Genomic DNA, 26,679 nt, shown 5'->3' on the forward strand with positions numbered 1-26,679 from the left:
AGCCAGTGAGATTTTGAAAGTAGAACAGACGTATAACTGTGCTGACCACCTCCCCCCCCCCCCCAAGAAGACATTGGAATTGATTTCCCAAATCCTACATTTTTGGGTTAACATTTGTCACTTATCCACAAGTGTCTGCAGTGCATTCATTATTTGACAGGAGTTGAAGTGACAGAATTCTAAGATATTAAATCAGGTTACAGAATAGATCTTTATTTTGATGGAAAACCTTACTTTGAAAGTAAAGTTCTTTCCCAAGAATTTCATCCAAATCAGAATGGTGATCCATCTTCAAAGTCCACTGAAATCAAATGGAAATCTAGAAAGGATTTGACAGAATGTTAAAGTTAGATGCAGAGTAAAGTCAGCAGGAAGAGAGAGCATGAGTTTACTCTGGTTTACTGATTTTTTTTTTTTAAGATTTTATTTTTATTTATTTATTTGAAAGAGAGCATGAGAGGGGAAAGGTCAGAGGGAGAAGCAGGCTCCCCGGTGAGCAGGGAGTCCGATGTGGGACTTGATCCCCGGACCCCAGGATCATGACCTTAGGTGAAGACAGTCCTGTAACCAACTGAGTCACCCAGGTGCCCCTTACTAATGATTCTGATGGATGTGCAGGTGAGTTCAGGGAAGGTCATCAGAGATGATATTTGGCCAGATCTGTTACAGTGCTGCTTGGTTCTTGACATAATGATGATGGGGGTGAAGATGATGATGAGTTGGAGGAGGGAGAGGAGGAAGAAGTAGAAATGACTGATGGAACTCTAATGGATTCTAACCTTCTAAAATTTTCTCTAGGCTCTGGGAGCAAGTTGCAGTCTTCCCACCTCCCCCACCTCTTGTGTTCAATTGCTTTTTATTTTTATTTTTTATTTTTTTTTTGAGGTCCTTTCTCCTTTATACCATGGTTTTCAATTTGTTTTGGGGGGACATACCTTGAACAGAATGATGTGGGAAAAGAATCTCTACCTATTCTTGTTTCAAATTCATTTTTTTTCCTAATACATTTTAGAAGAGGCTAAAATGAAAGGAAATATGGTGTTTATGCACTGAGACATTGTATTCTGCATTTGTTTCAGGTTTAATTCATTGAACAGGACTAATGTCATACTGCAGCATTTGGTAAGTTTGCATTTTGTTTTGTTGGCATTGTTAGATTATGATGTGTAATGTAAAATGTCATTGTTAGGGAAGTAGAGGAATATTGGCAGATTTTGTTGTCCTTCATGCACCATGGTTCCCAATTTTATAGTGTCAAGGCTTGACACATAACTAGGAGATGGTATAAGGTTATGCATAAGAGCATGGATTCTTCAAGTCAGAATGCTTGGCTTTAAATAATGGGTCCACTACTTAATCTTTGGTAGATTACTTTATCTCTCTCAACTTCTTTTTAGACATTGTAAGGTGGGGATAATAATATCTATCTCAGAGTGCTTATGAATAATAAATACTTCATTTAAGAATCTAGTGCTTGGCGTGTAACCATTTCACACCTGCTGGCTACAATTGTACTTAAAATAGTCTTCCGGAGCTTAGATGCTTTTGGTACCCTTTCAGAGATCCTTTTAGTTTACCATTTTACAAGGAAGAAATAATTTTTATTCATTTTTGTTTCTCTGTGCTATGGACTGAGTCTTTGTGCCACCCCAGAATTCATATGTTGAAATCTCATGCCCAGTGTGATGGTATTCGGAGGTGGGGCCTTGAGGAGATGATGAGGTCAGGAGGGTGCTGTTCTCATGAATGGGGTCAGTGACTCTATAAGAGACACCCCAGAGAGCTTCCTCACCTGTTTTGCCTGGTGGGGGAGGACGCAGCGCGAAGACAGCCTTCTGTGAACCAGAAAGAGGGACTTCATGAGGCACTGAATTAGCAGGTCCCTTGATCTTGGACTTTCCAGCCTCTAGAATAGTGAGGCGTGTTTACTGAGCCACCCAATCTGTGATATTTTTCTTACAGCAACCCAGATGGACTAAGATACTCTCGTACAGTCTGACAAGTGCCTTGCACATAAAAATTAGTCACTCTGCCGTAGCACTTACTGTAGGCCACGTCCTCTTCCAAGCACTTGGTGGGAACTGCTCAGTTGGTTCTCTTCGTGGTCCGGTAGAGTCGGCACTACAGATCTTTTATCTGCAGTTCTGAAACCTCAGAATCAAAGGTTTGTGGTTAGTTTGTGATAAGTGCATCTTGTGACAAAAATCTGACTTGAACATACTTGAAGCTCTTTTTTCTTTATTCTAACAAGTGCAGATGTTTGTAGTTTGATGCAGAAGTGTTAAAGCGTTTTATCGCGGTGTGCTGACCGGATTCCACTCGGGATTTTTTATTTTCTTTAATACATACTGTGTTACCTTTTCAAAATCTCGAAAATTTTCTGGATGTCAAAACACATCCGGACCCAGCGGTTTTTGGTTAAGGGATTATGGCCTTATCCCTATTTAATGGGTTAGAAATTGAGGGACGGAGAGGCTACGTAATATGCCTCCGTGTCATATAGCTGGTAAATAAGAGGTGGGATTTGAGTCGAGTCTGGCTCTGTAGACTTGCCTACTGCGCTCCCTGTGCAGCCGAGGCAGAGTGGGTGTTCGGTACCGATCGTAGAATGCGTCTCAGGCCTGAGTGGAGATGAGCGAGTGAAGACTGGAGTCACCCTTCCTACGCTTGATTATTTAGTACATAGGTATAGGAACTGAGGAGTTTTCTGGAAAGAGAACATAAAACAATGCTGCTGATTCATATTTACACGTCAGCCCCCAGGTAGAATAGAACAATAAGACAGAATCCAGTTCACCTGGACTGTGGTTACCTAAGGCACAAACTGCATGGAAGAAAGGAAGGTAAACTGAACTTTTTTTTTTTTTTTTTTTTTTTTAATTTTATTTATTTGTCAGAGAGAGAGTGGGAGAGAGAGTGAGCGAGCAGAGGCAGAGGGAGAAGCAGGCTCCCTGCCACACAAGGAGCCCGATGTGGGACTCGATCCCAGGACACTGGGATCATGACCTGAGCCGAAGGCAGCTGCTTAACCAACTGAGCCACCCAGGCGTCCCTAAACTGAACTTTCATCAGGGCCTGAGGGCTGAATTGTCTTGGTCCCAGTGTTGGCTTTTAGATGCCCTTCAGAAATAGGCCGTTTCCCAGGCAGTGTTTCTGTGGCCCTAATGTTTGAGTCTGTACGACTCCAAAAGTCTGTTTTCTGTTGCACAGTATGCTTGTTCTAGGTGTCAAGAATGGTGACAGGGGCACCTGGGTGGCTCAGTGGGTTGAGCCTCTGCCTTCAGCTCAGGTCATGGTCTCAGGGTCCTGGGATCGAGCCCCACATCGGGCTCTCTGCTCAGCGGGGAGCCTGCTTCCCTCTCTCTCTACCTCTCTGCCTACTTGTGATCTCTGTCTGTCAAATAAAAAAATAAAATCTTTAAAAAAAAAAAAAAGAATGGTGACAGAGGAGAATAGAGGTTACATTCAGGGCTCTCTGAGTGTCTGTTATACAGAGTGAGATGCAGTGATGGGCCTGGAGAGTTTACCCAGGATCGGATGTGGAGAGACTGTGTGGATGTTTTTGAAGTTGGTAGGGAGTCATAGACCATTTCTGAATGACAGAGACAAGATTGAAATTGTGTTTTAGCAAAATTGCTCTGATGGTGGTGTGAAGGATAGACGGTCAGGCAGAGGTTCTGGAAATCTGCCAGGAAGGAATATTGTAATAATCCTGCGTGGCTACAATATGGGAATAGAACGGTATGAATAGATAAGAGAGTCATTTTAGAAATGGATTCTCTGGTACTTGGTAACTGCCCAAATTGTTGGCAAGGAGGGGAGGAGAACAAGTAGGAATCAGGGATAGCACCAACATTTTGAGTTTTGTTGACTGAGAAAATGGTGATGCCTTAACCTGTTATAGGGAACAGAGGAGGAGAGACAGATTTGTTGGGGAGAAATTTGTTGGTAAATTTGGTTTTTACCATATTGATCATGGGGCACATGTTGTTGCTCCTGTAATTCTAGTAGGCAGTTGGAAATAGGGGCCTGGGCTTCCGGAGAAGTAAAAATACAGATGGAGGTTTGAGCCAGGCGCTTAGAGGTAATAATTGAAGATGTAAAGGAGAAGGTATCACGGAAGATGAGAGAATAGAGTATTGCCATGTGGAAGAATTTACTGACCCAGGAAGGACTGAGTGAAGCTTGAGTAGTCGGCATTTCTTAAATGCTGTTTGGTGCTAAGAATCTTGCTTATATTGCTTATATTGTGCTCGGTGTCTTGTTTGGGTTACAGGGATTTAAATTTAATGGCATTCAACATTAGCTGGAAATTGGTGAAAATCGTAGGAGTGAGAAGGCTATGTGATGGGGATAAAGAGGAAAGTCAGATGTCAAAAGAAATCATGTTCTGTTTCAGGTGGGATATTTTCTTGGGTGTGTCTTTGGTTGCAACCTGGTTTGATGGCAGCAGATGTTATGTATAATGAAAGGTGTAAGATTGGGATTTGGGGGGCACCTGGGTGGCTCAGTGGGTTAAAGCCTCTGCCTTCGGCTCGGGTCATGATCCTAGGGTCCTGGGATTGAGCCCCACATCGGGCTCTCTGCTCAGCGGGGAGCCTGCTTCCCCCTTTCTCTCTGTCTGCCTCTCTGCCTACTTGTGATCTCTGTCTGTCAAATAAATAAATTAAAAAAAAAAAAAGATTGAGATTTGGGTATTGACAGTGCAGCTTGCTCTAGGCTTATGTCACAGCAGGACTGCATCACTAGAGTGATGAATTGTTCATTCAGCTTATAAAACATTTTTGGGATGCCTCCTATGTACCAGGTATTGGTTTTTCCTCAGAGGAAAGTTTCATTTCTCACAATGTTTATGAAGGCTCTGAAGTGTTTTCCAAAATGTAGCCTGCAAGGAGCGCCTGGGTGGCTCAGTGGGTTAAGCCTCTGCCTTCGGCTCAGGTCATGATCTCAGGGTCCTGGGATCGAGCCCCGCATCGGGCTCTCTGCTCAGCGGGGAGCCTGCTTCCTCCTCTCTCTTTGCCTGCCTCTCTGCCTACTTGGGATCTCTCTCTCTGCCAAATAAATAAAATCTTAAAAAAAAAAAAAAGTAAATGTGAACCTACTGTCTTTCCTGGATGAACAATAAAGATTTAAGAAAGTTCTAATTCCCACCTTAAATTACTTTGCCTTCTTTAAGATAGCTCTGGCTAGAAGCATTTCTTCTTTCCCTTCTGTCGTTCCCTTCTCCCCGCCCCCCAACTTTGAGTTGTACGAGAATTTCATTTTTGACTCTAGTCTCTGTAATATTTCCTAATATGATAAATTTTTCTTCAGAGAAACCTTTTCTAGGTTTTAGTTAAGAACTTGCGATACTTTTGGAAAAGGGATTTATTTTTTTCTACAGAATTAACATAAATTATGCTAATACTGGAAAGTTCATCTTTTTTTCTTCTACCCTTTTGCGTGAATAATTTTGTTTAGTGCGCTAATATTTGTTTTTAGGCTTTGAGAAGGTCATCAATCTTTCCAGGTAGGAAAAAAAATCCTTTTATTCATCTATTCATTTCCGTCATTCTAGTAGCATTAACAGGAGATTCTGGAATATTTCCCCAAAGTCCGACCCTCTGTAAAAGTCCTGTAAAAACACTTGGTTTAAGTTCTTGGAGATCCATGCTTAAAAATACTCGTGCATCCCTGTAATAGCAGAAGTCGAAGATTGCTCGGTGTTTATCAGTAGGGTACTGACTCAGTTGGTGTGTGAGGATGCACAGCTGTTCAAAATAGGTAGCGTGCAGGTGCATTCAGCAATGTCCTGAGAAATTCTGTAGGTTAAATGGCCTGTTTTCAACAGATTGTTAGAAAAAGAGAGGGATGAAGGGAGAGCTTGTAGATTAAAAGACTCAAAAAACAGGGGTGCCTGGGTGGTTCAGTCGGTTGTGTCTGACTCTTGACTTTGGTCTCAGGGCATGATCAGGGTTGTTGAGCTCAGGCCCTGCCTTTGGCTCAGTGCTGGGTGTGATGCCTGCTTGAGATCCTTTCTCTCCCTCACCCCTCCTCCCATCTCTCTCACTTAGGAGGAAAAAAAATGGTTTAAAAATATATCTATTAAAAAAAAGATGATGTGTTTTTGCATGTACACTTAGTGTTTACTATAACAACTAGGGTAGTTATATTTTTAGAGAAAGGGAGAGGGCTGGGATTGGGATGGGTGGGGTAGAGGGCCAAGGGCTTTTGGGGCTGGCTGGACAACATTGGGTTTGGGATTTAATTTTTTACCCCGCTTACAAACTAAGAGTTAGCCTTTTACTGTTTTATGGATGTTGGCAGAAGATGTGAAGCTCTTGAGTTAGAGCCCAAGGATTCTGTTCTTAGTGGCACGTGGAGCAGCATTGGACGTCATGTTTGTGTTGGTTTTCTCTTGCTCCCCAAGTTCTACAGGGGTGACACGGAAGGCCCAGATGAATGCGTACGTATGCAGTGGATTGCGTTATAGGACAGCACTGCTGAATGTGGGGCACTGCTGGTGTGGCAAGAACCTGCTCTCCTGTCCCAGAGGGAGACATCACCTTTTTTTTTTTTTTTAAAGTTACTTGCAGCAAATACAGCCCTGAAAATGACCGAGGCAAAGAGCGCGATCAGGTCCTTGGATTCATGACATACATAGCATTAAAGTACAAGGAGACCTCAGGGCCCATGGCAGGTAGCTTATTCAGACAGCCAAGTTAGAAATGAGTCATTGCAGACGTACTAGTAAACGGAGGCCAGACTGGGGTAGGGATTACTGGACTAGTCCAGTATGACTGTTGTCCTTACATAAAGGGAAGATTTGGAGATCAGTGTACTGGGAGGAGGCCACGTGAAGAGTGGAATTAGGCTGCTGCAAGGCAAGGGTCTGTCCGAAGCTGGGACCGCAGCCTGGAACAGATCCTGCCCAGCCGTCTTGAGAGGAGTGTGGTCCTCTGATACCCTCATCTCGGGCTCGTAGCCTCCAGACCGTGAGACAGGAGCTCTCTGTTGTTGAAGCCATTTAGTTTGTGGTTCTTCGTTACAACAGCCCTAGCAAATGAATACAGCCCCCATGTCATGTTTGTCAAAATTAAGAACATTGGTATATTACTATTAACCTTAAACTTTATTTGGATTTCACCATTTTTTCCCTTAACTTTCTGTTCCAGGATCCAAGCCAGAATACCATATTGCATTTCTTTGTCATGTCTCCTTAGTTTTCTGTAGTCTGTGACAGTTTCTGAGTCTTACTTTTTATGACCTTGAATGTTTGTGGGGAGGGTATTAGCCTGTAGAATATCCTCTAACCTGGGCTGTGTCTGGTGTTCTTGTTTGTTTTTAATCATCAGACTGCAGTTGAAAGCTTTTTTTTTTTTTTGAAGAGAATATCACAAAGGAAAAGCCCTTCTCATCACATCGTGACAGGGTATCTGTGGGTTTTGATGGATGCGTCTGGGATGAGTGACAGTCCCGTGACACAGCTGGTGATGCTGACCTTTATTACTCGTTAAAGTTGTGTTTGTCGGGTTTCTCCTCTCTCAAGTTATTTTCCCCTTTTCACCTTCTGTTCTTTGGAAGCAAGTTCACCCCACACTCAGAGGGCAAGGGCAGTAAGCTCCGCCTACTGGGAGGGGATTTTTGCATATATTATTTAGAAATCTGTAGGGAAGATCATTCTCCATTTATTTATTTATTCAGTTATTTGTATCAGAGTGGAGTCATTGATTTTTATTTTATTCTTTGGGTTATACTCCAGTATCACATAATGTTGTGTTGTTACTGAGATTCTTCTAGCTTTGGCCATTAGGAATTCCTTCATTTTGGTTCTTGTGTCCTTTTGATATGATCCTGTCCTTTTAATAGCTATATATTTTTGACACCTCCTTACTTTTTGGTACTAGAAAGTGTGCTCTGGGCTCCTCATGTTTTCCTTATCAGGAGTCAGCCATTTCTTCGAGGAGTCCTGGTTGTCTTTATTGGAATCAAGATCTGCGCCTTGGGAGTGCTCTTTGATACTGGGGGATGATGGCTCTCTCCAGGGGACAGAGCAAGGGTGATGTGTGTGTGTAGAGCAGAGTATATGAACACGGCATACTAACCCGAGTATCTGTACCTATCTATGGTCGTCTCCCTATTCCGTGTGTCTGTCTTACCTAAGCATGGGTTGGTACTGATGACATCCCCAGTGCCACAGGGCGGGGCTCATTGTAGCTTCCCTTCTTGCTTATCTGTAACTTTCCTCTGCTGCTCATTTCACCTTAGTGTACCTACAAAGCAGTTTCAGAATTGTGAACCACCCCCAGGAAAAACGAATTTACCAACCAGAGCACAGTATTGATGTACAGTTAGTTCCTTTTGTATTCAGATGACTGTTTTCCAGAGTTCCGTAGGGCCGCTCGCTCCCCTGCAGCTACCACCAGGACTACTCAGTGAGGTTATGTCATACCTGTGTAATTCAGTTAGATTTGGCCTAGTCTGCATTCCGTGTTGGAATCCCATGGCATCTTAGCCGTCTTCAGTGTATAGACTAGACCAAAGAAAAAGGTTTACTTTTTGTGACATCCGTGTCTGTGGGTTTTGACAGATGCCTAAATCCTGCATCTACCACCCCAAGACCATATAAGTGGTTCTTTCACCCTAAAACTGCCCCTGGCTTGACCTGCCCCCAACCACTGATCTGGGTTGTCCCTCTAAAGTTTTGTCCTTTGTAGAATGTCTTAGGAATAGAGTCATACAATATACGGGCTTTGGGGTTTGGATCCTTTCACTTGACAAAATGCATTTTGTCAAAATTTGTCAAAATGTTATGTGACTTGATAAAATTGATCCTTTTTATCACTGAATGGTATACTGTTTTGGGATAAATTGTCCCATTTCTGTGTTGAAGAGCATTTTGTTTACTTCCAGTTTTTATCAGTTATGCTACCAAACATTTTTGTACAGGTTTTTGTGTGAACATAACTTTTTAATTCACTTGGGTAAATATATGTGGTGGAACAGCTGGGTTGTATGGTAAGTCGATGTGTCACTTTATAAAAATTTGCCAAATTGTCTCCCAGAGTGGTCGTATGATTTTACATTTTCATCAACAAAGAATGAGCATGTCTTTTGTTCTGTATTTTTGGCAGCAAAATTGTTGCTGTATTATTGTCTGTTTTTGGATTCTAATGTGTGTAGTGTTATCTCATTGTGGTTTTAATTTGCATTTTGCTAATGATCTTCTGATGATTTTTGAGCATTTCCTATGTTTGTCATCCTTCTGTGTTTGGTGAAGGTCTTCAGATTTTTTTTTTTTTTTTTTTTGCCCATTTAATATTGGGTTGTTTTTCTTATTGAGGTGTTTTTTTTATTCCTTTTTTTCCTTTCTCTTTTTTTTTTTTTTTTTAGAGAAAGAGTGAATGGTTGGTGGGGAGGGACTGAGGGAGAATGAGAGAATCTTAAGCAGGCTCCATGCCCAGCGTGAGTCCCAGCACAGGGCTCAGTCTCCTGACCCTGAGATCATGACCTGAGCCAAAATCAAGAGTTGGATACCTAACTGACTGAGCCACCCATGTGCCCCTTTCTTACTGAGTTTTAAGAATTGTTTATATATTTTGGATGCAAGTTCTTTACCAGATATGTGAAAGGCAAGTATTTTCTTCCAATTTGTGGCTTGTCTTTCATTCTCTTAATAGTATCTTTTGCAGAATGGAAGTTTTTAATGTTGATGAAATTCAGTTTATCAGTGTTTTTCTTTTATGGATCATGCTTTTGGTGTTGTATTCCATTAAGCCTCAATGTTTCAAAGACACTCTGAACCAGAGTTTCAGGGATGTGGCCCTTACAAGTGTTCCTGTCCCTCCCCCAGGGATGGGGTGCTTTTTTTCTTTGCGCACCCCCCCACCCCCGCAGTTGTGGTTGGTAAACACTGACGTCCTTGGCAATGGTTTTGTGGTGCTTCTCCCTGGAGATTAAGGCTTTTATTTCACAGGCCTCCATTTCCATCCCCCCACTGCAGCGAGGCTCCACTAAAACCCTGGGCTACAGGCTTTGAAGTCCTTCCTCACTCCCCTGCAAATTTAGCCTTTTTGTTTTTTATGGAAGATGAGGGGAAAGGATTTAGCTGCACCTGCTGTTTCTCTACCCCAGCCAACACCACACAGAGGAGCTTTCTTCAGTTTTCCCGGGGAGAGCCTGGTTGGGTTCCAGGAGGAAAAGCCAGCCAGGATGGAAATCCCTGCATGACTGTAACCCTCAGGAGCTTCATACTATCACATTTGCCCACACTTGGTCTCTACCAAGTCATCAAAAATTCTAATTAATCTTCCTGAAAGCTTTTGCCTGTAGCTACTGAATATTCTGGTCCCGTGTCTCCCTGAAGGCACCTGCCACTCTCCAGATTTTACTGCAGCCATTTGCCCTTTCACCCCAATTCTCTGATTGAGCTCACCAGAAACCGTTACTTTACAGTCTGTTCAGCCTTTTTTCTTGTTACAAGGTCACGACGAGCATCTCTCAACATCTCTGAGCTATCTTTTCAGCTCTTAGCATCTCTGAAGCCAAAGAATAAAGCTTTAAAGGATTACCTCTGGCATTGGGTGATAATTTATATAAACTGTTCAGTGAAAACAATCATGAAACTTTTTTTTGACAGGGGCCTGGTAAATTGCACTTGGTTCAAACAGAAATTTAATTAGTATGGAGAGAAAGTTTATTAATACTTGTATTTAACATGTTCATATGATATGAAAACTTTTTTCTGTATTTTAAGATTGAAAATGATGTGGATATCTAAAAATGCAGCTTTTATAGTGTATCATCTGTCTTTTCCTATGAGTAAGGGTTGATCCAAGAAATAGAACCACTATGGGTATTGAAGGGGAGAAGTTGCCTTGTCCTTTGAACACAGCGAGATATCAAATCATTCCGAACACCCAGGAAGTCCATTTGAAGACTGAGAGAACGAACTGCACAACTAGAGGGAGAAAAGAGACCACGTAGTGGAAGATAGGAGGTGTGGAGACCTGATTTGGGGACAAAAGAATCATGGATGCTTTGTAGGGGAGGGAACCCTGATCAGGGAGAGAGGAGAGAAAGAGACTGAGTGTGAGTACAAGTGCACACACAGGGTGCAGGGCATTGCACAAGAGGAACACGTCAAAAATGAGAGAAGCTGATAATGGCAAGTTTTTACAAGCAGCAGAACTCAAAGTCTGAAGTTGTAGAAGTCCGTGCCATTACTGGGGTGGAACCTGGCAGGTATAGAGTTGCTCTGTGGAGGAGGAGGGTGGAGGCCCGGTTGTGGACAGCGTGGTTTGAGGATCCCCTGGGTTGTACTGGGAGACAGTTCCCCTTCTTGCAGTGTATTTGGGAGACATGGCACTGCCTCCAGGGACAAATGAGCCAGTGGGCACCATTGAGCTGCTCTGTTCATTAGCATAAGAGACAGCTGCTGAGGGCCTCTAACCTGGATGCTGGCATTTTGCTGTGTTTAACCATAAGCTCCAAGCCCCTGTGCGTTCAATATATCTGCCCTTCTGGGACAAAACAGCACCAGCCACAGCCCAGTGAGACCTTCCCCCAGAGGATCAGCGGATGTTAGCACTGTGCTGTGCCCCTAAAATGTGGAGTTTTGAAACCCAGCCAGCATGCTTGAGATAAAACAGAGGAGTACTGGGCCAGCGGGTGGGCAGACAGCTCGGACAAAGACAGGGTGAAGGCAGGGATCTGAGGGAAGCCTGGGACAAACGAGGGGAGATTGTTTTCTCTTTCGTGAGTGCTTGCTCAACAGTGGCAGGCACAAATTCCCCTCTCTGGGGACAAGAGAGCTGGCTGATGTCATTTTTATCCCCATCCACCGGCACAGATGGGCTTCAGTGAGCAGCACAGTGCTCACAGTGGAGGCTTCAGTCACATACACCAAGCCTTGCCTCCCTGTGCAGTGCTTTTTTCACTGGGGCAAGTGTGCCTGAGAGAGCAGCAGTGAGTCTCCCCCACTCCCCCCAGCCTCTCACCCACGAGTGTTGACCATAAAGTGCAGCGCTTCAGCTCTAGGGGAAATAGGACCTAGCTGCTTTTAAGGAGCAGACCAGAACACATCAAGTTAAAACTTGCCACACGGTGGGCAAGGCCCAAATATTCCCCGCGGCAAGCAAGGAGGAACTCTGCAGGGGACTGACCTGAAGGAAAGAGCAGTGAAAACAACTGCAGAGTGCACCCAGCAGACGCCAGAGACCCTGGGCAGGGTGTGACTTCTTCATAATGTAGCTGTTACTCTCAGGAGCAGGAAACATAGCAGGCTTTCCTGACACACACATACCTAGACAAAGTGCCAAGAGGCAGGAATTCATCCCAAAAGAAAGAACAAGAAAGGTCAGGGCCAGGGAGCTAATAAAAACAGATACAAGTAATATACCTGAACCAGAATTTAAAACAACAATCATAAAGATACTAGCTGGGTTTGAGAAAAGCATAGAAGACTCCAAGGAGTCCCTTACTGAACAGATAAAAGACCTAAAAACTAGTCAGGCCAATATAAAAAATGCTATTACCAAGATGCAAAACTGACCAGATGTAATCACCACAAGGATGGAAGAAGCAGAGGAATGATTAAGTGATATAGAAGATAAAATTTTGGAAAATAAGCTGAGGGGCACCTGGGTGGCTCATTTTGTTAAGTGACTACCTTTGCCTCAGGTCATGATCTCAGGGTCCTGGGATAGAGCCCTGTGTCAGGCTCCCTGCTCTGTGGAGAGTCTGCTTCTCCCTCTCCCTCTACCCCTTCTCCTGCTCATGTGCACACATGTGTGTGCATGTGTTCTCTCTCTCAAATCTTAAAAAAAAAAAAACAAACAAAACCTGAAAAGAAGAGGGAAAGAAAAATATTGGATCACAAATGTAGACTTAGGGGACTCAGTGACTCCATAAAGCTTAATTACATTTATATCATAGGAGTCTCAGAAGAAGAGGAGAGGGGAAAAGAGGCAGAAGGTTTATTTGGGTAAATTATAGCTGAAAACAATCCTAATTTGGGAAAGGAAACATCCATATCCAGGAGGTACAGAGAACTCCTATCAAAATCAACAAAAACACACCAGCACCAAGATACATCATAGTAAATTTTGCAAAATACAGAGATAAGGAAAGAATCCTAAAAGCAGCAAGGGAAAGAAATCCTTAACCTACAGGGGAAGATAAATAAAGTAAGCAGCAGATCTCTCCACAGAAATTTGTCAGGTCAGAGGGCAGTGGCATGGGATATTCAGTGTGCTGAATGAAAAATCCGCAGCCAAGAATACTTAATCCAGCAAGGCTTTTATTCAGAATAGGAGAGATAAAGAGTCCCCCCCCACCAAAAACAAACAAACAAACAAACAAAAAAACTAAAGGTATTTCTGACCACTGAACCAGCCCTGCAAGAAATATTAAAGGGGGCTCTTTGAGTGGGAAAGGAAGATCAAAAGCAACACAGAGCAAAGCTCCAGAAACACCGACTTCACAGGTAATACAATGGCACTAAATTCACATCTGTCAGTGATCACTCTGAATATAACTGGACTAAATGCTCCAATCAGACATAGGGTATCAGAATGGATAAAAAATAAGATCCATCTATATGCTGCCTACAAGAGACTCATTTTAGACCTAAAGACACCTGCAGATTGCAAGTGAGGGGATAGAAAACCATCTGTCCTGCTAATGGGCATCAAAAGAAAGCCAGAATAGCCATGCTTATATCAGACAAACTAGATTTTAAGCCAAAGACTATAACAAGAGATGAAGAAGGGCACTGTATCATAATAAAGGATTCTATCCAACAAGAAGATCTAACAGTTGTAAATATGCGCCCAACCTGGGAGCAGCCAAATATATAAATCAATGAATTGATTTTCCAATGAAACAGAAGGAAGCTCATTGATAATAATGCAAAAGTAGGGGACTCTAACACCCTACTTAAAACAATGGGTAGATCGTCTAAGAAATCAACAACAAAACATGGGCCTTGAATGATACACCGGACCAGTTGGATCTTACAGGTACATTCAGAACATTTCATCCTAAAACAGCAGAATACATATTCTTTTTGAATGCACGTGGAACATTCTCTAGAGTAGATCACATACTGGTCACAAATCATGCCTCAACTAGTTCAAAAAGAGTGAGATCATACCATGCATATTTTTCAATCACAACACTATGAAACTTGAAGTCAGCCACAAGAAAAAATTTGGAAGGACCACAAGTACATGAAGGTTAAAGAACATCCTACTAAATAAATGAATGGGTTAACCAAGAAATTAAGAAATAAGAAAATACGTGGAAACAAATGAGAATGAAAACACGGTGGTCCAAAAATCTTAGGGATGCCGCAGAAGCGATTATAAGAGAAAAGTATATAGCAACACAGGCCTACCTCAAGGAGCAAGAAAAGTCTCATAGGGGAGCAGAATATACCACCCTTAAAATCTTTTACTTTGGCATGTGAATTATTTTGAGTTGAAGGCAATCAAGATCCAGCAGACTCAGGAAATGTTTTTTTCCCTCCCTCTCAACTGCCTGAAAGAAATTAGAAAGAAGGATTGTACCAGGAAGAGATCAGGGATACGTATAGTGTAACTTTTTTATATTTGAAACTTATCTGCATGGAAGGGTAAATATTTGTTTACAAACATTTGCTCTTTTTACTTCCTAGTGAATTGCTTTCCTCCCCTTTGAAGCATCAGACCCTGTTTCTTTCCTTAGCTCAGGAAGGTTTATGAGCCTCACTTGCCTGGCTGCCTTTGGTTCTCACATCTTTGAGGGGCTCCCTTAAGAAATCAACATGTTCTGCTATTAATCTGTCTTTATTTCGGGGGGGCTCTTAGTTAAGAACCTGGAAAGATAGAGGGAAACTTATTTTTCCTCCCCTACATTTTATGGAATAAAAGACTACAGGAATAAGATCTTCCGCAATACTGACAGAGGCTATGAAAGAGTCTAGAGGAGGAATTAAGGGTCGGAAAAGTTGCTCACTGTCTTCCTACACACCTACAAACACTAGTGGGTCAGTAGGAACTTCAAAGAAAACCTGAGAAGTCAGACACTTCCAGCAGCTAGAGTCAGACTGTGAAGGAGAAGCTGAAGTCTGGGGAAGGCTGTATCTGCTCGTGGACTTCGTATCCCTTTTGGTCTGGTTTTTTTTTTTTTTTTTTTTTTTTTTTTTAAAGTACCAGTAAGGTAAGAAAACAAGTCATACAGCTTAGTATTTTTTTTTAACAGATTAAAAAATAGACTTATTGTTATTTCTGAAGGTCAGAACTTAGAGGATGAATAAACACAACAGATTTGTAAGAACATAAGTAAGAACACTATTTTAAATAATATGTACCAAAACAAATTTAAGTACTGGAAACTATGAAAAATAGCTCTGTTTAAATGATTGAACATTTGCTCTTCCTTATATACAGTTGAATTTCCAGTGGGAGAACAAGGATGCTCATGGCTATCTGGGTCTTCCTTCATGAAAACCCTTCCTTAAAACATTCTGGAGTGCTCCCTGAAGCCAGTGTATGGTTTAGCAGGATATAGGGGCTGCTGTCAGTGCACACGTGTATGCATGTTATCCTGTCTTCTCAACTTCCCCACACACGGGGATCATTACTGGGGGTCAGGGGACCCCATAGTCAAACAAGGAAGTCCTCTGAAATAAAGCGTATTAATGAAGTTCCCTTTTGGAGATGGCTTAGAACCTTTGAAGTCTAATTTATTACTCTTATGTTTTTAAAAACATTTAAAATATTGGTTTGAATAGGTAGTAGATATATATGGTACAAAATTAAACAAGTTCAAAGGGTCCAAACAACAAGAAGTCTTCCCACCCCACTCTCATATGTCTGATTTTCGTTCCTGGAGGCAACCATTTTAGCAGCATCTTGTGTATCTATCTAGAGATACATTCTACATGTAGATATGTACGTGCCCATGAACAGAGTGGGTGGGTAACATTGCACACACACTGTCTTCATTATTCGTAGTCCAAGTAATTCTAGGACTAGGTTTTATTCTAAATCGGTTGGCTCCATTCATTCAAAAGTTAAAAGTTAATTATTATGTGTATACTTTGTATATACTGTGTATATACTTTTGGTATGCATATTTTGCTTATCTACAGAATCTAAATAATTTCAGAAATCTTTGTTGGATGTACCTAGTAATCCATTTGACGAGAACCATTGTGTGAAAGGTTTGCATTGATGTACAGGCATACCTCATATTACTGTGTTTTGCAAATACTGTTTTTTTGTTTTGGGTTTTTGTGTGTGTGTGTGTGTGTGTGTTTTTTACACAAATTGAAAGTTTGTGGCAATCCGCATCAGTAGAGGAAATCTATTGGTGCTGTTTTTCCAACAGCATTTGCTCGCGGTATGTCTCGATGTCACATTTTGGTAATTCTCACACAATATTTCCAGTTTTTTCACTATTGTTTTGGTGAACAGTGATCAATGATCTTTGATGTTACCGTTGTAATTGTTTTTGAAGGCACCATGAACCGTGCCCAAATAAGATGATGACCTTAATTGATCAATGTTGTGTCTGTTCTGACTGTTCCGTTGATCTCCTGTTCTCTCATCTCCCTCTCTGTAGGCCTCCCTGTTCCCTGAAATACAACAGCATTGAAATTAGGTCAGTTCATAATCCCACCGTGGCCTTCCAAGTGACAGGAAGAGTCACATGCCTCACACGTTAAATCAAAAGCTAGAAATGATGAAGCTTAGTGAGGAAGGCACGGCAAAAGCCTAGGTAGGTCAAACGCTAGTTAGTCAAGTTGTGAATACAAAGGAGAAGTTCTTGAAGGAAATTAGAAGTGCTACTCCAGTGAACACATTAGTAAGAAGGTGAAATAGTCTTTTGCTGATATGGAGAAAGTTTTGATTGGGATAGATCAAACCAGCTACAACATTTTCTTAATCTGAGCCTAATCCAGAATAAGGCCCTAACTTTCTTCAATTCTGTGAAGGCTGAGAGAAGTGAGGAACCTGGAGAAGAAAAGTTTGAAGTTAGCAGAGGTTAGTAACATGAGGTTTAAGGAAAGGAGCCATCTCCGTAGTATAAAAATGGAAGGTGTAGCAGCAAATGGTGATTGGGAGGATGCAGCTAGTTATCCAGAAGGTCTAGCTAAGATGATGAAGGTGACTGCACCAAACCAGATCTTCAGTATAGATGAAACAGGCTTCTGTTGGAGGACGAGGCTGTCTAGGACTTGCGCAGCTAGAGAGGAGACATCCGTGGCTGGCTTCAGAGGACAGGCAGACTTTCATGATGGGGTTAACGCAGCTCTTGACTTTAAGTTAAAGCCGGTGCTCATTGACCATTAGGAAACTCCTAGGGCCCTTAAGGGTTATGCTAAATCTGCTGTGCTTTATGAATGGAACAACAAAGCCTGGATGACAGCATATCTGTTTACAGCATGGTTTACTGACAATTTTAAGTCTGTTGTTGTAACCTACTGCTCAGAAAAGAAGATGCCTTTCAAAATACTGCTAATTGTCGATGCACCTGGTCAGGCAAGAGCTCTCATGGAGTTGCCCACACGGCATCTGTTCTGCAGCCCTGGGTCAAGGAGCATTTCTGGTTTTCAAGCCTCAGTATTTAAGAAATATATTTCATAAGGCTATAGCTGCTATCGAGAGTGATTTCTTTAATGGATCTAGGCAAAGTAAGTTGAAAACCTTCTGGAAAGGGTTCATCATTCCAGATGCCATTAAGAACGTTCATGATTCATAGGAAGAGGTAAAAGTATCAACATTCACAGGAGTTTGGAAGAAGTTGATCCAACCCTGAGGGGTTCAAGACTTTAGTGGGGGAAGCAACTGCAGATGTGCTGACTAGAGTCAGCAGTAGAACCTGAAGATTGGACTGAGTTGCTGGCAATTTTGTGACAAAACTTTAATGAATGAGAAATTCCTTCTTATGGATGAACAAAGAAAGTGTTTCTTGAGATGGAATCTACTTGTGAAGATGCTGTGAAGATTGTTGGAATGACAACAAAGGATTTAGACTCGTTACTTAAACCTAGTAGATAAAACAACAGCAGGGTTTGAGAGGATTGACTCTAATTTGGAAGTTCTACTGTGGGTATGAGGTTAACAAACGCATTGTGTGCTACGGAGAAATTATGAAAGCAAGTGTCAATCAATACGGCATACTTTACTGTTGTCTCATTTTAAGAAATTACCACAGCCCCCCCAACCTTCAGCGCCTTCCGCCCTCAGCAGTCAGCAGCCGTCAACACTGAGGCAAGACTGCCAGGGAAAGGAGTCTGACTCACTGGAGGTGCAGATGACGGTTAACATTTAGTAGCAATGAAGTACTTTTTTTTCTTTTCCCAGGGTCAGCGTTATTCAGTCATAAAGCAAGGTCAGCACAATTATCAGGCAGGTTCAGACTTCCGGAATTGATGCTGTTTTACCATGTATTTAACTGGGCTGCTTCGGTGTCGCCCCTTCTCCTCCCTTAGTTGTGGACTTTGTTCTGTCAGCCTTCAGGTGGATTTCTGGGGTATTTAGAATGACTTGATGGTTACCCGGTTGTGTTTGTGGGACAAGATGAGCCTGGGGATCCTCCTTCTCCTTCACCATCTTCCTCTCAATAAGTTACTTCTAAATGAAGATCTGTACATTGTTTTTTCCAGACCTAGTGTTACTCCATACTTAATAGGCTACAGTAACGCATAGAAGTAACAGTTACATGCATTTGGAAAACAAAGCTCATCTGACATTATTGCAGTATTTCCTTTATTGTGATGGTCTGGAACCGAACCCAGAGTATCTCTGAGGTGTACCTGTATATGGTTTGATGTTGGCTTGTGACAAAACCCAAATGAATTTTATCCTAAAGTTATTCTTTTTTTTTCCACAGAGAATGTCTAAGCACACGGATGCCGCAGAAGTACTGTTGGAAAGAAAAGGTTGTGCAGGAGTGATAACACTAAACAGACCAAAGTTCCTAAATGCACTGAATCTTAGTATGATCCGGCACATTTATCCACAGCTCAAGGTTTGTAATTGCCCTAAAGAAATTATATGGATCCTTTTAAAAGTGTATCTCAATAGAATATTTCTGGTATTCTCTTTCATAAAATGTCTGGGATCAGCACCCAAGCCCTGTTGATTTCTTGTCTTCTGGGCTTTCCCTGTGTGATTATCTCGGAGCCTCCCTAGTGACAGGGAGGCCTCCTGAGGTAGCCCCTTCCACTTTCACATAGCTCCAAGTTTCCGACCTTGTAACCAGTGATACCGGTTTTCTTGGGACATGAGTATAGAAATCAATTTCCTTACATGTGGTGGCTTTTTTTTTTTTTTTAAGATTTTATACGAGACAGGGAGAGTGAGAGAGAGCGCACATGCAGTGGGGAGAGGGAGAAGGAGAAGCCGATCTCTGCTGAGCAGGGAGCGTGATGTGGGGCACCATCCTAGGACCCTGAGATCATGACCTGAGCCAAAGGCAGGCACTTAACTGACTGAGCCACCCACGCGTCCTCATCGTCCCCACGTGACAGCTTTTTGACAGCTGTTTTTGAACTGCTTGGTCAACCTGTCTTAGAGAAGGCCATAAGCCTTACTCTTCTAAGTGAACTGCGTGGTGTAGTGGAAAAGCATGACTCACAGCCCAACTACTTTGTTTAATACTTGGATTTCTTTTTATTAACTGTGTATCTTGGCATGTTAATCTCTGTCCTTCATTTTCCTCAGCTGTGAAAGGGGGATGATTATATCTCACATGATTGTTGTGGCGATGTAGTGAAATAGTGTGCCTCACATGGTCAGCCACAAAGACTAATTCTCCCCTGGTTACCGGTTCCTTAATTTTTCATTTGATGAGTCTCCCTTCCTAACTGTTTTATCTGTTTGGGACACTGTATAATATGTCTTTAAATGCAATAAGGAGAAATAGGCCAGGACTTTCAGATTGGAATTAGACCAGCGTGGAGGAAAGTAGAAACTTCATGTTAGAATGCCATATTTCTGTTAACATAGTCCAGTATTTTATTAGCCTTTCGCACAGCCGCATCTGTTCAGCTACGTCTCTTCCAAGTTTGTTTCTATTTCTATTCTCAAGAGTAGTATTTATAGAGTTCCTGTTAATTTTTCTCTCTCTGGTTAACTGGTTTTTTAGTCTATTGTTTGTCTCTTGAATTTCCATTGGCTCTTGACTCTTTCATCCTACTTATTTGTTAGTTGTCCTTACCGACCTCAGATCACTTCAAGACTCGATCATATCGATGCTTTCACTCGATTGCTTATAAATTTGTCAGTAGGACAGAGCCCTATGTCACCGCAATAGAAAGTTCTTGCTCTGTTTTTTCACCAGATTTATAAGCTTTTGTAACATATTTTTAAGCTCATATTTTTTTCATTTTCATCTCAAAGTTGTCATGGTAAAGATTTCAGATGCCATCATGTAATTTGGATCACAAAATGTATTCATCTGGTAACTTGTTGAAATAGTCTCGAATTTATGTCAGAAAAGAAAATGAAGTTGGGATCCATTCTTTTGGATGTACTTTATAAAGCTTGTACTTCGTATGTACTGATATATATCTATCTATACAGATGTATATATGTATGTATATATATGCGTATAGGTTTTTTTTTTATAGTTTGTATTTATAATATGCTTTTACCATCTTCTTTTATATTCGGCTAGAATTGGGAACAAGATCCTGAAACTTTCCTGATCATTATAAAAGGAACTGGTGGAAAGGCTTTCTGTGCTGGAGGTGATATCAGAGGTAAAAACTTCCCCCGCCCAATCTAAATGTTTTTTCCCCCCAATAGATTGACAAAACTAACAGGAAATTTTTGTAATACTTCGTAATTTGCTTTACATCTTAGAATTTTTTTTTGTTATAATGACTTAGCCGTTGTAGTTAATGTTAGAAAAATGAAAATAACATTAAAAAAAAACACTACATATGTACCCTTCATATATCCAATTTCTCCCTGAATCATCCTAAACAAAATGCCCAGTTATGCAATGTGAGTCCACTTTTTGTTTTAGATTAGCTGGTATTCAGCTATTCGGTTTGTCTTATAACCTGACAGTCTGGCCATGTTGTGACTTGTCATTCTCCAGATATGACATTCCTTCACATGTTTCCTTGACTGTGCCCGTGCTTTCCCCTAGTGCATGATCACAGAGCAAGGATGTACTTAGAGAATCCATCCTGTTGTTAATACGTTTTTACAGCTGTTTAAGTAAACATGCTGAGATGGGATAAAAAGATTAATTTTCCTTTCTAGTTCTTTAGGTCAATCTGTATACATTTAACTATTAAAGACAAAAGAGAGAAGAAATGTTTGGTCTCAGGGTCAAAGTCATGTACTTCTCACCAGTGGTTATCAGTATTTTGTATGTACTGAAAACATTTAGTATTTTGTTTGTTATGGAACTGATACAGTCCAGGGATGGTTTTTTCTTTGGGTTTTTATTGTGTGTCTGTTTGTGTGTATGTGTGTATATATCTGTATATCTCTATCTATATGTATATACACATGTATGTATAAATACAGCGTTTTTTATATTGTGTTAATGGCAGTATGGTTTAGATTGATCTAGATACCAAATTTACAAGTTTACATAAACCATTATATTTGTGGTGTTTTTTTTGTTTTTTAAGATTTATTTATTTATTTATTTGACAGAGAGAGAGAAAGAGGGAACACAAGCAGGGGAATAGGGAGAGGGAGAAGCAGGCTCCCACCAAGCAGGGATCCCAATGCGGGGCTCGATCCCAGGACACTGGGATCATAACCTGAGCCGAAGGCAGAGGCTTAACTGACTGAGCCACCCAGGCATCCCAACTGTTACATTTGGGATGGCAAGAAACAAGCTTGATTTAGGACGTAATTTCAGATACCTATTAAATTTATGGTAATTGAATTTTAATTTTTAATTCCATCAATTTTTATTCTATTTTTAATTTTTCAGTTGCTTAGGTTTGTTAACTGAATTGTGTTTGAGTTTGTTTTGCCCACAACATGGATATTTTTAAAATATTGTTTTCCAGCATGGAGCTAACTTTTCTTCTGGAGTTGGGTCTGTGATCCTGTTAGTTTACAGATGGGCAGAGTCTTATGTATTGTTTTTAGCTTCTAACTGTGAGTTATTTTTCCATATAGGCCTAACTTTATATTGATGTTTGGAAGTACAGTTACAAACTACAGATTTATTTTAGTTAAAGTGTATAAAGCAGTGGTCTTTAGTTCCAGGAAATTCAGTTGCTTTTAAGATCATAGTCCAAGATGATAAATGGGCACTCAGAAAATTTTTTTAAAATGTGATTATGAATGTCATTTAATTTTAACTTCTGTGGAATTAATTGATTAGAATAAAAGAGGAAATCAAAGAAGATTTTTGAGGTAAAAGAGCTTCATTCCATTGGCAATATAATTTGCACTCTTGTCCTTTTAGAATTGCTGAATAAGGAACAATAGATGAGGGTTTGGGGGTGTGCGTGTATCAGTGAAAGCCCCAGAAGGACAAAAATAGACGTGAGATCTTTCTTTTAAAAACCAGGAAAAGAAGTGAACATTTGGAACATTTTGAAGGACGATATATCAGACTTCTAAAATTAGTCTAAAAATCTGTAATCAACAATTTTTATATAACTCTAGCCCATAGAAGAAGAAATACGTTTTTATTTTAATTTGTATTGTAATCAATAATTCTCATAAGATTTAAAGCCAGGAAGGCATATAAGCTTACAGTGTATGGAAGAGAATGGTTTGATAGTAGTCTTACCATTGACTGGAATAGGAATACAGTAGATGCTCAATAAGTGTTTCATGGTGAAATGAACACTTGCTAGATGGACATATTATAGAACTGTGAGTGTATGTACACACATGCACACAAGTACTTACATTTTTCTGTATGTATAATATATTTTGTCTTAAGCCATATTACCATTGGAAATGTATATCCAGTAAATGTTTATTCAGGTGCTACAGAAAAGAGTCAAAATGAATTTTGTAGCAATATGTAAGTTCTAAATTAGGTATAACAATTTGTAAGAAGTCCTTAGGAACTTTTGCCTTGAAGTTTTGACATTAGGCTATGGCTCTAGGGCTAACTGTGTTTGTGGAATGGACACTTCAGAACTTTTAACAAACCATTCTAGAGTTTCCCCAGTACTTAATATCACAATATTTTAAATTCTCTTTGACTGTATTAACTAGAAAGCACTTTTTTTTTTTTTTAAGATTTTATTTTTAAGTAATCTCTATACCCACCATGGAGCTTGAACTCACAACCCTGAGATCAAGAGTTGGGAAGCTCTACCAACTGAGCCAGGCAGGCGCCCCACTAGAAAGCACTTTTAAAAATATTTGTAATCCTTCTTTTTTTTCCTTGCCTTCATTTTTTTTTTTTTCTTGTAGTAATCTCCGAAGCTGGGAAGGCAAACCAGAAGATAGCTCAAGATTTCTTTAGAGAAGAATATACGCTGAACAATGCCATTGGTATGTGTGCTCCACTGAGAGCTTTGAAAGTGGAATCAAGAAATAAGCCGCGCAGTATTAATTGTTAAAAATGTGTCAATAGACACTCTTGTTTACTTCTTTATATACTATGTCAGGCATAAATAAAGCTGATTATTTGGCTCATCCCAGGACAATTCACACTTGAATATTAATAAGCTGTATTTAATTACCATTTGTCCTACAACCAATATGAAAACATGGATTCTGACTGTAGGACCGACTTTCTTGGAAAACAAAAACTTGGGTCTTTGTTTTCTATGTAAAATGAAATACCATTTCTTAATGAAAGGGTTTTCATAGTTGATGTTCCAGAGTTCACTGGAATTGAAGAAGTACTTTTATCAAATGTGTGTTTCAAATGTTAAATTGCAGAGAATAACGTAATAGTTATGTACCCATCAGCCACAATTAATACACATTAATATTTTATTTTTGCTTGATGTTTTAAGATTTATTTGAAAGACATATAATACTACAGGTTTTAAGCTTCAGTCCACTTTGGTGCTTTCCTCAGTACCACCTTTTTTTTTCTCTTCCCAGAAGCAACCATTATCTCTCCCTAAGAAGTAATCATTGTCATTAATTTTTAGTGTATCCTACTAGACCATAGTTAATATTTTGCAACATATTTATGAACAAAAATGTTATTACTCTGTTTCTGAAATTTATGTAAGTGATGTTTTACTGTATATACCACTCAAAGTTGTTTTCTTTCTTTCTTTCTTTCTTTTTTAAGACTTATTTATTTGACAGAGAGAGAGACCACAAGCAGGGGGAGCAGCAGGCAGAGGGAGAGGGGGAAGCAGGCTCCCCACTGAGCAGGGAGCCCAATGTGGGGCTCTGGGGCTTGATCCCAGGACCCTGGGATCATGACTTGAGCTGAGGGCAGATGCTTAACCAATCGAGCCACCAGGTGCCCCTCAAAGTTGTTTTTAATAACATGGAATGTAACTGTTCTATGGTATTCTGTATTATGAATATACCCCTCTCGGCTTGTCTATTCTATGTTAATTGATATTTTATGTTATTTCAAATTTTTATTAGTATAGATTGTTGTGTATGTCCTGTTAGTGTCTATGTACAAAAGTTTCTCTAGAAACTAGAATGAATGGATCATAGTTGATATGTCTTCAGTTTTTTCCAGATTATTCTCTAAAGTACAAGATTTTATTTTCTGCATGTCTTTCCATCATTTTTTGTGTTAAACTTTGCATGTCTGATATTGTGACTTTAATTTGCATTTCATTGAATATTGGTAAGATAGAAGGTGTTTGTGTTAAGTAATCATTTAGATTTTCTTCTCATCCTTTGTTCATCTTAATGTTGGATTGTTTGTCTTTTTCTTATGATGGTGTATGTCTTTATATATTCTGGATTCCTTACTTATGTAGATTGTATGTACTATAAGAACACTTCTCTCTGCTACTTTAAGTTCTCTTTTGGTATATTACAGGTTTTTATTTGATGAGTTGAAATGTATCCATTGTTTTCCTGAATGATTTCTGCTTTTTTGCATTTGAAAAAATCCAATTAATAACACTGAGGTTTTTAAGATGTTCCCATATTTCTTTTAATAGCTTCAGTATTTTGTTACTTTAAGTCTTTAACGTACTTGAAATTACTTTTTACATGTGACATCATTAAACTTTTATTTTTCAACCAGAAAGCCTGAGGTTGTAATGCCTTTTATTATAAAGTTCATGCCTTTTTTTACTGATTTTAGTGATACCTCTGTCATACATCAAGTTCTTAAGATGTGACCTGGTCTGTTTCTGGGCTACTTTGTTCACTGGTCTGTACTTACAATGAAACTATAATGTCAAAATTATTACAACTTTGATATGTTTCTGTCTGGTAGTTTAAGTTGCCCTTGTTTTCTTTTAGAATTGTCTTGGCTGGTCTTGGGGTTTTGATCTTCTGAATGAGTTTTAGAACTATTTTTTCTGGCTCCACAGAAGATTCCATTGAAGTTTTGATTGGGATGATAATTATAAATTAATTTAGGGTCAATTGACATCTTTCACATTGAGTCCTCTCATCTATACATGCAGCATATCTCTTTATTTATGCAGACTTAAAAACTTACAGAATCATAATTTACATACCATAAAACTCGCCCATCTCAAATAATTCAGTAACTTTTAGTAAACTTGTGTGACTGTCACCCTAAACAACTTTGGAACTTTTAACCAGATTTGAGTTTTTATGTCCTTTTATAATGTTTTGTAACTTTATCCATAAATAAGTTGCTGCCTGGTTTTTTTTTTTTTTAAGTTTTATTCTTAGGTAGCTTACTTTTTTTATTAGTATATTTAATGACAATTTTACTGTCACATTTTGTAATTTACTGTTTTTGGCATATTGAAGTGCTTTGGATTTTAAAGTTTGTTCTTACATCCTGCAACCCTCCTGAAATTTATTCTGATGATATTTCTGTAGATTCTCTTGGCTTTGCTACATAGGCAGTTATACCATCTGTACATATTTTTTTCACTTCTGTCTTTCCAGTCTTTATATTATTACTTTTCTTATATTTTGGCTGGGACCTCTATTGTAATGTTGAGTGATTGTGTGTTGTCTTATTTCTGATGTCCATAGGAAAGTTTTAAACTTTCAATTTTTAGTATAATCTTTTTGTAGGCATTTTTTTACCAAGTTACAGATATTACTTCTATTACTAATTTGTTAAGGGTGTTTTTTTTTTTTTTTGTTTTTTTTTTTTTTTTTTTTTTGTTCAGTGGTAGTGGTGGTGCTTATTATCTGCTTGAACATCCACTTTCTTTGGCTTTTTCTCTCCCTTTCTTGGAAGGAATTTATTGACTTCCCGGCTCAGCAGATAGTTTTTCTAGTCACATTTTGTTAATCTAAAAGCTCTTTAGGATGAGTTTTTATGCAGGTAGTCCATTTCATAAGTTATGTGGGCCAGAATTTATTTCTGACTCAAAACATACACATTCGCTCACAATCACTGGCTGTAGCTTCACTCAGCTATTGATTTTGAGTTTATTCTGGCACTGGTGTTTTTTGTTTTTTGTTTTTTTTAAATTTTGGTGTTATGTTAGTCACCATAAAATACATCATTAGTTTTTGATGCAGTGTTCCAAGATTCATCGTTTATGTACAGCACCCAGTGTTCCAAGTAATTCGTGCCCTCCTTAATACCCACCACCAGGCTCACCCACCCCCCACCCCC

General features: G+C 39.9%; 1 protein-coding gene across 3 annotated transcripts in view; it reads left to right on the plus strand.

The window, feature by feature from the left end:
- Window positions 1–26,679, plus strand: part of HIBCH (3-hydroxyisobutyryl-CoA hydrolase) — a 110,804-nt gene that overhangs the window by 6,173 nt on the left and 77,952 nt on the right. For all 3 annotated transcript variants that reach the window (XM_080799086.1, XM_080799087.1, XM_080799085.1), the window contains exons 2-5: window positions 1,080–1,122; window positions 18,862–18,999; window positions 20,650–20,734; window positions 23,385–23,465. In XM_080799086.1, the coding sequence (XP_080655212.1) occupies window positions 1,080–1,122; window positions 18,862–18,999; window positions 20,650–20,734; window positions 23,385–23,465 (347 nt within the window). The remainder of the gene's footprint in view (window positions 1–1,079; window positions 1,123–18,861; window positions 19,000–20,649; window positions 20,735–23,384; window positions 23,466–26,679) is intronic.

This window comes from Martes martes (assembly GCF_963455335.1).
Source record: "Martes martes genome assembly, chromosome: 3".
NCBI classification, from domain to species: domain Eukaryota; kingdom Metazoa; phylum Chordata; class Mammalia; order Carnivora; family Mustelidae; genus Martes; species Martes martes.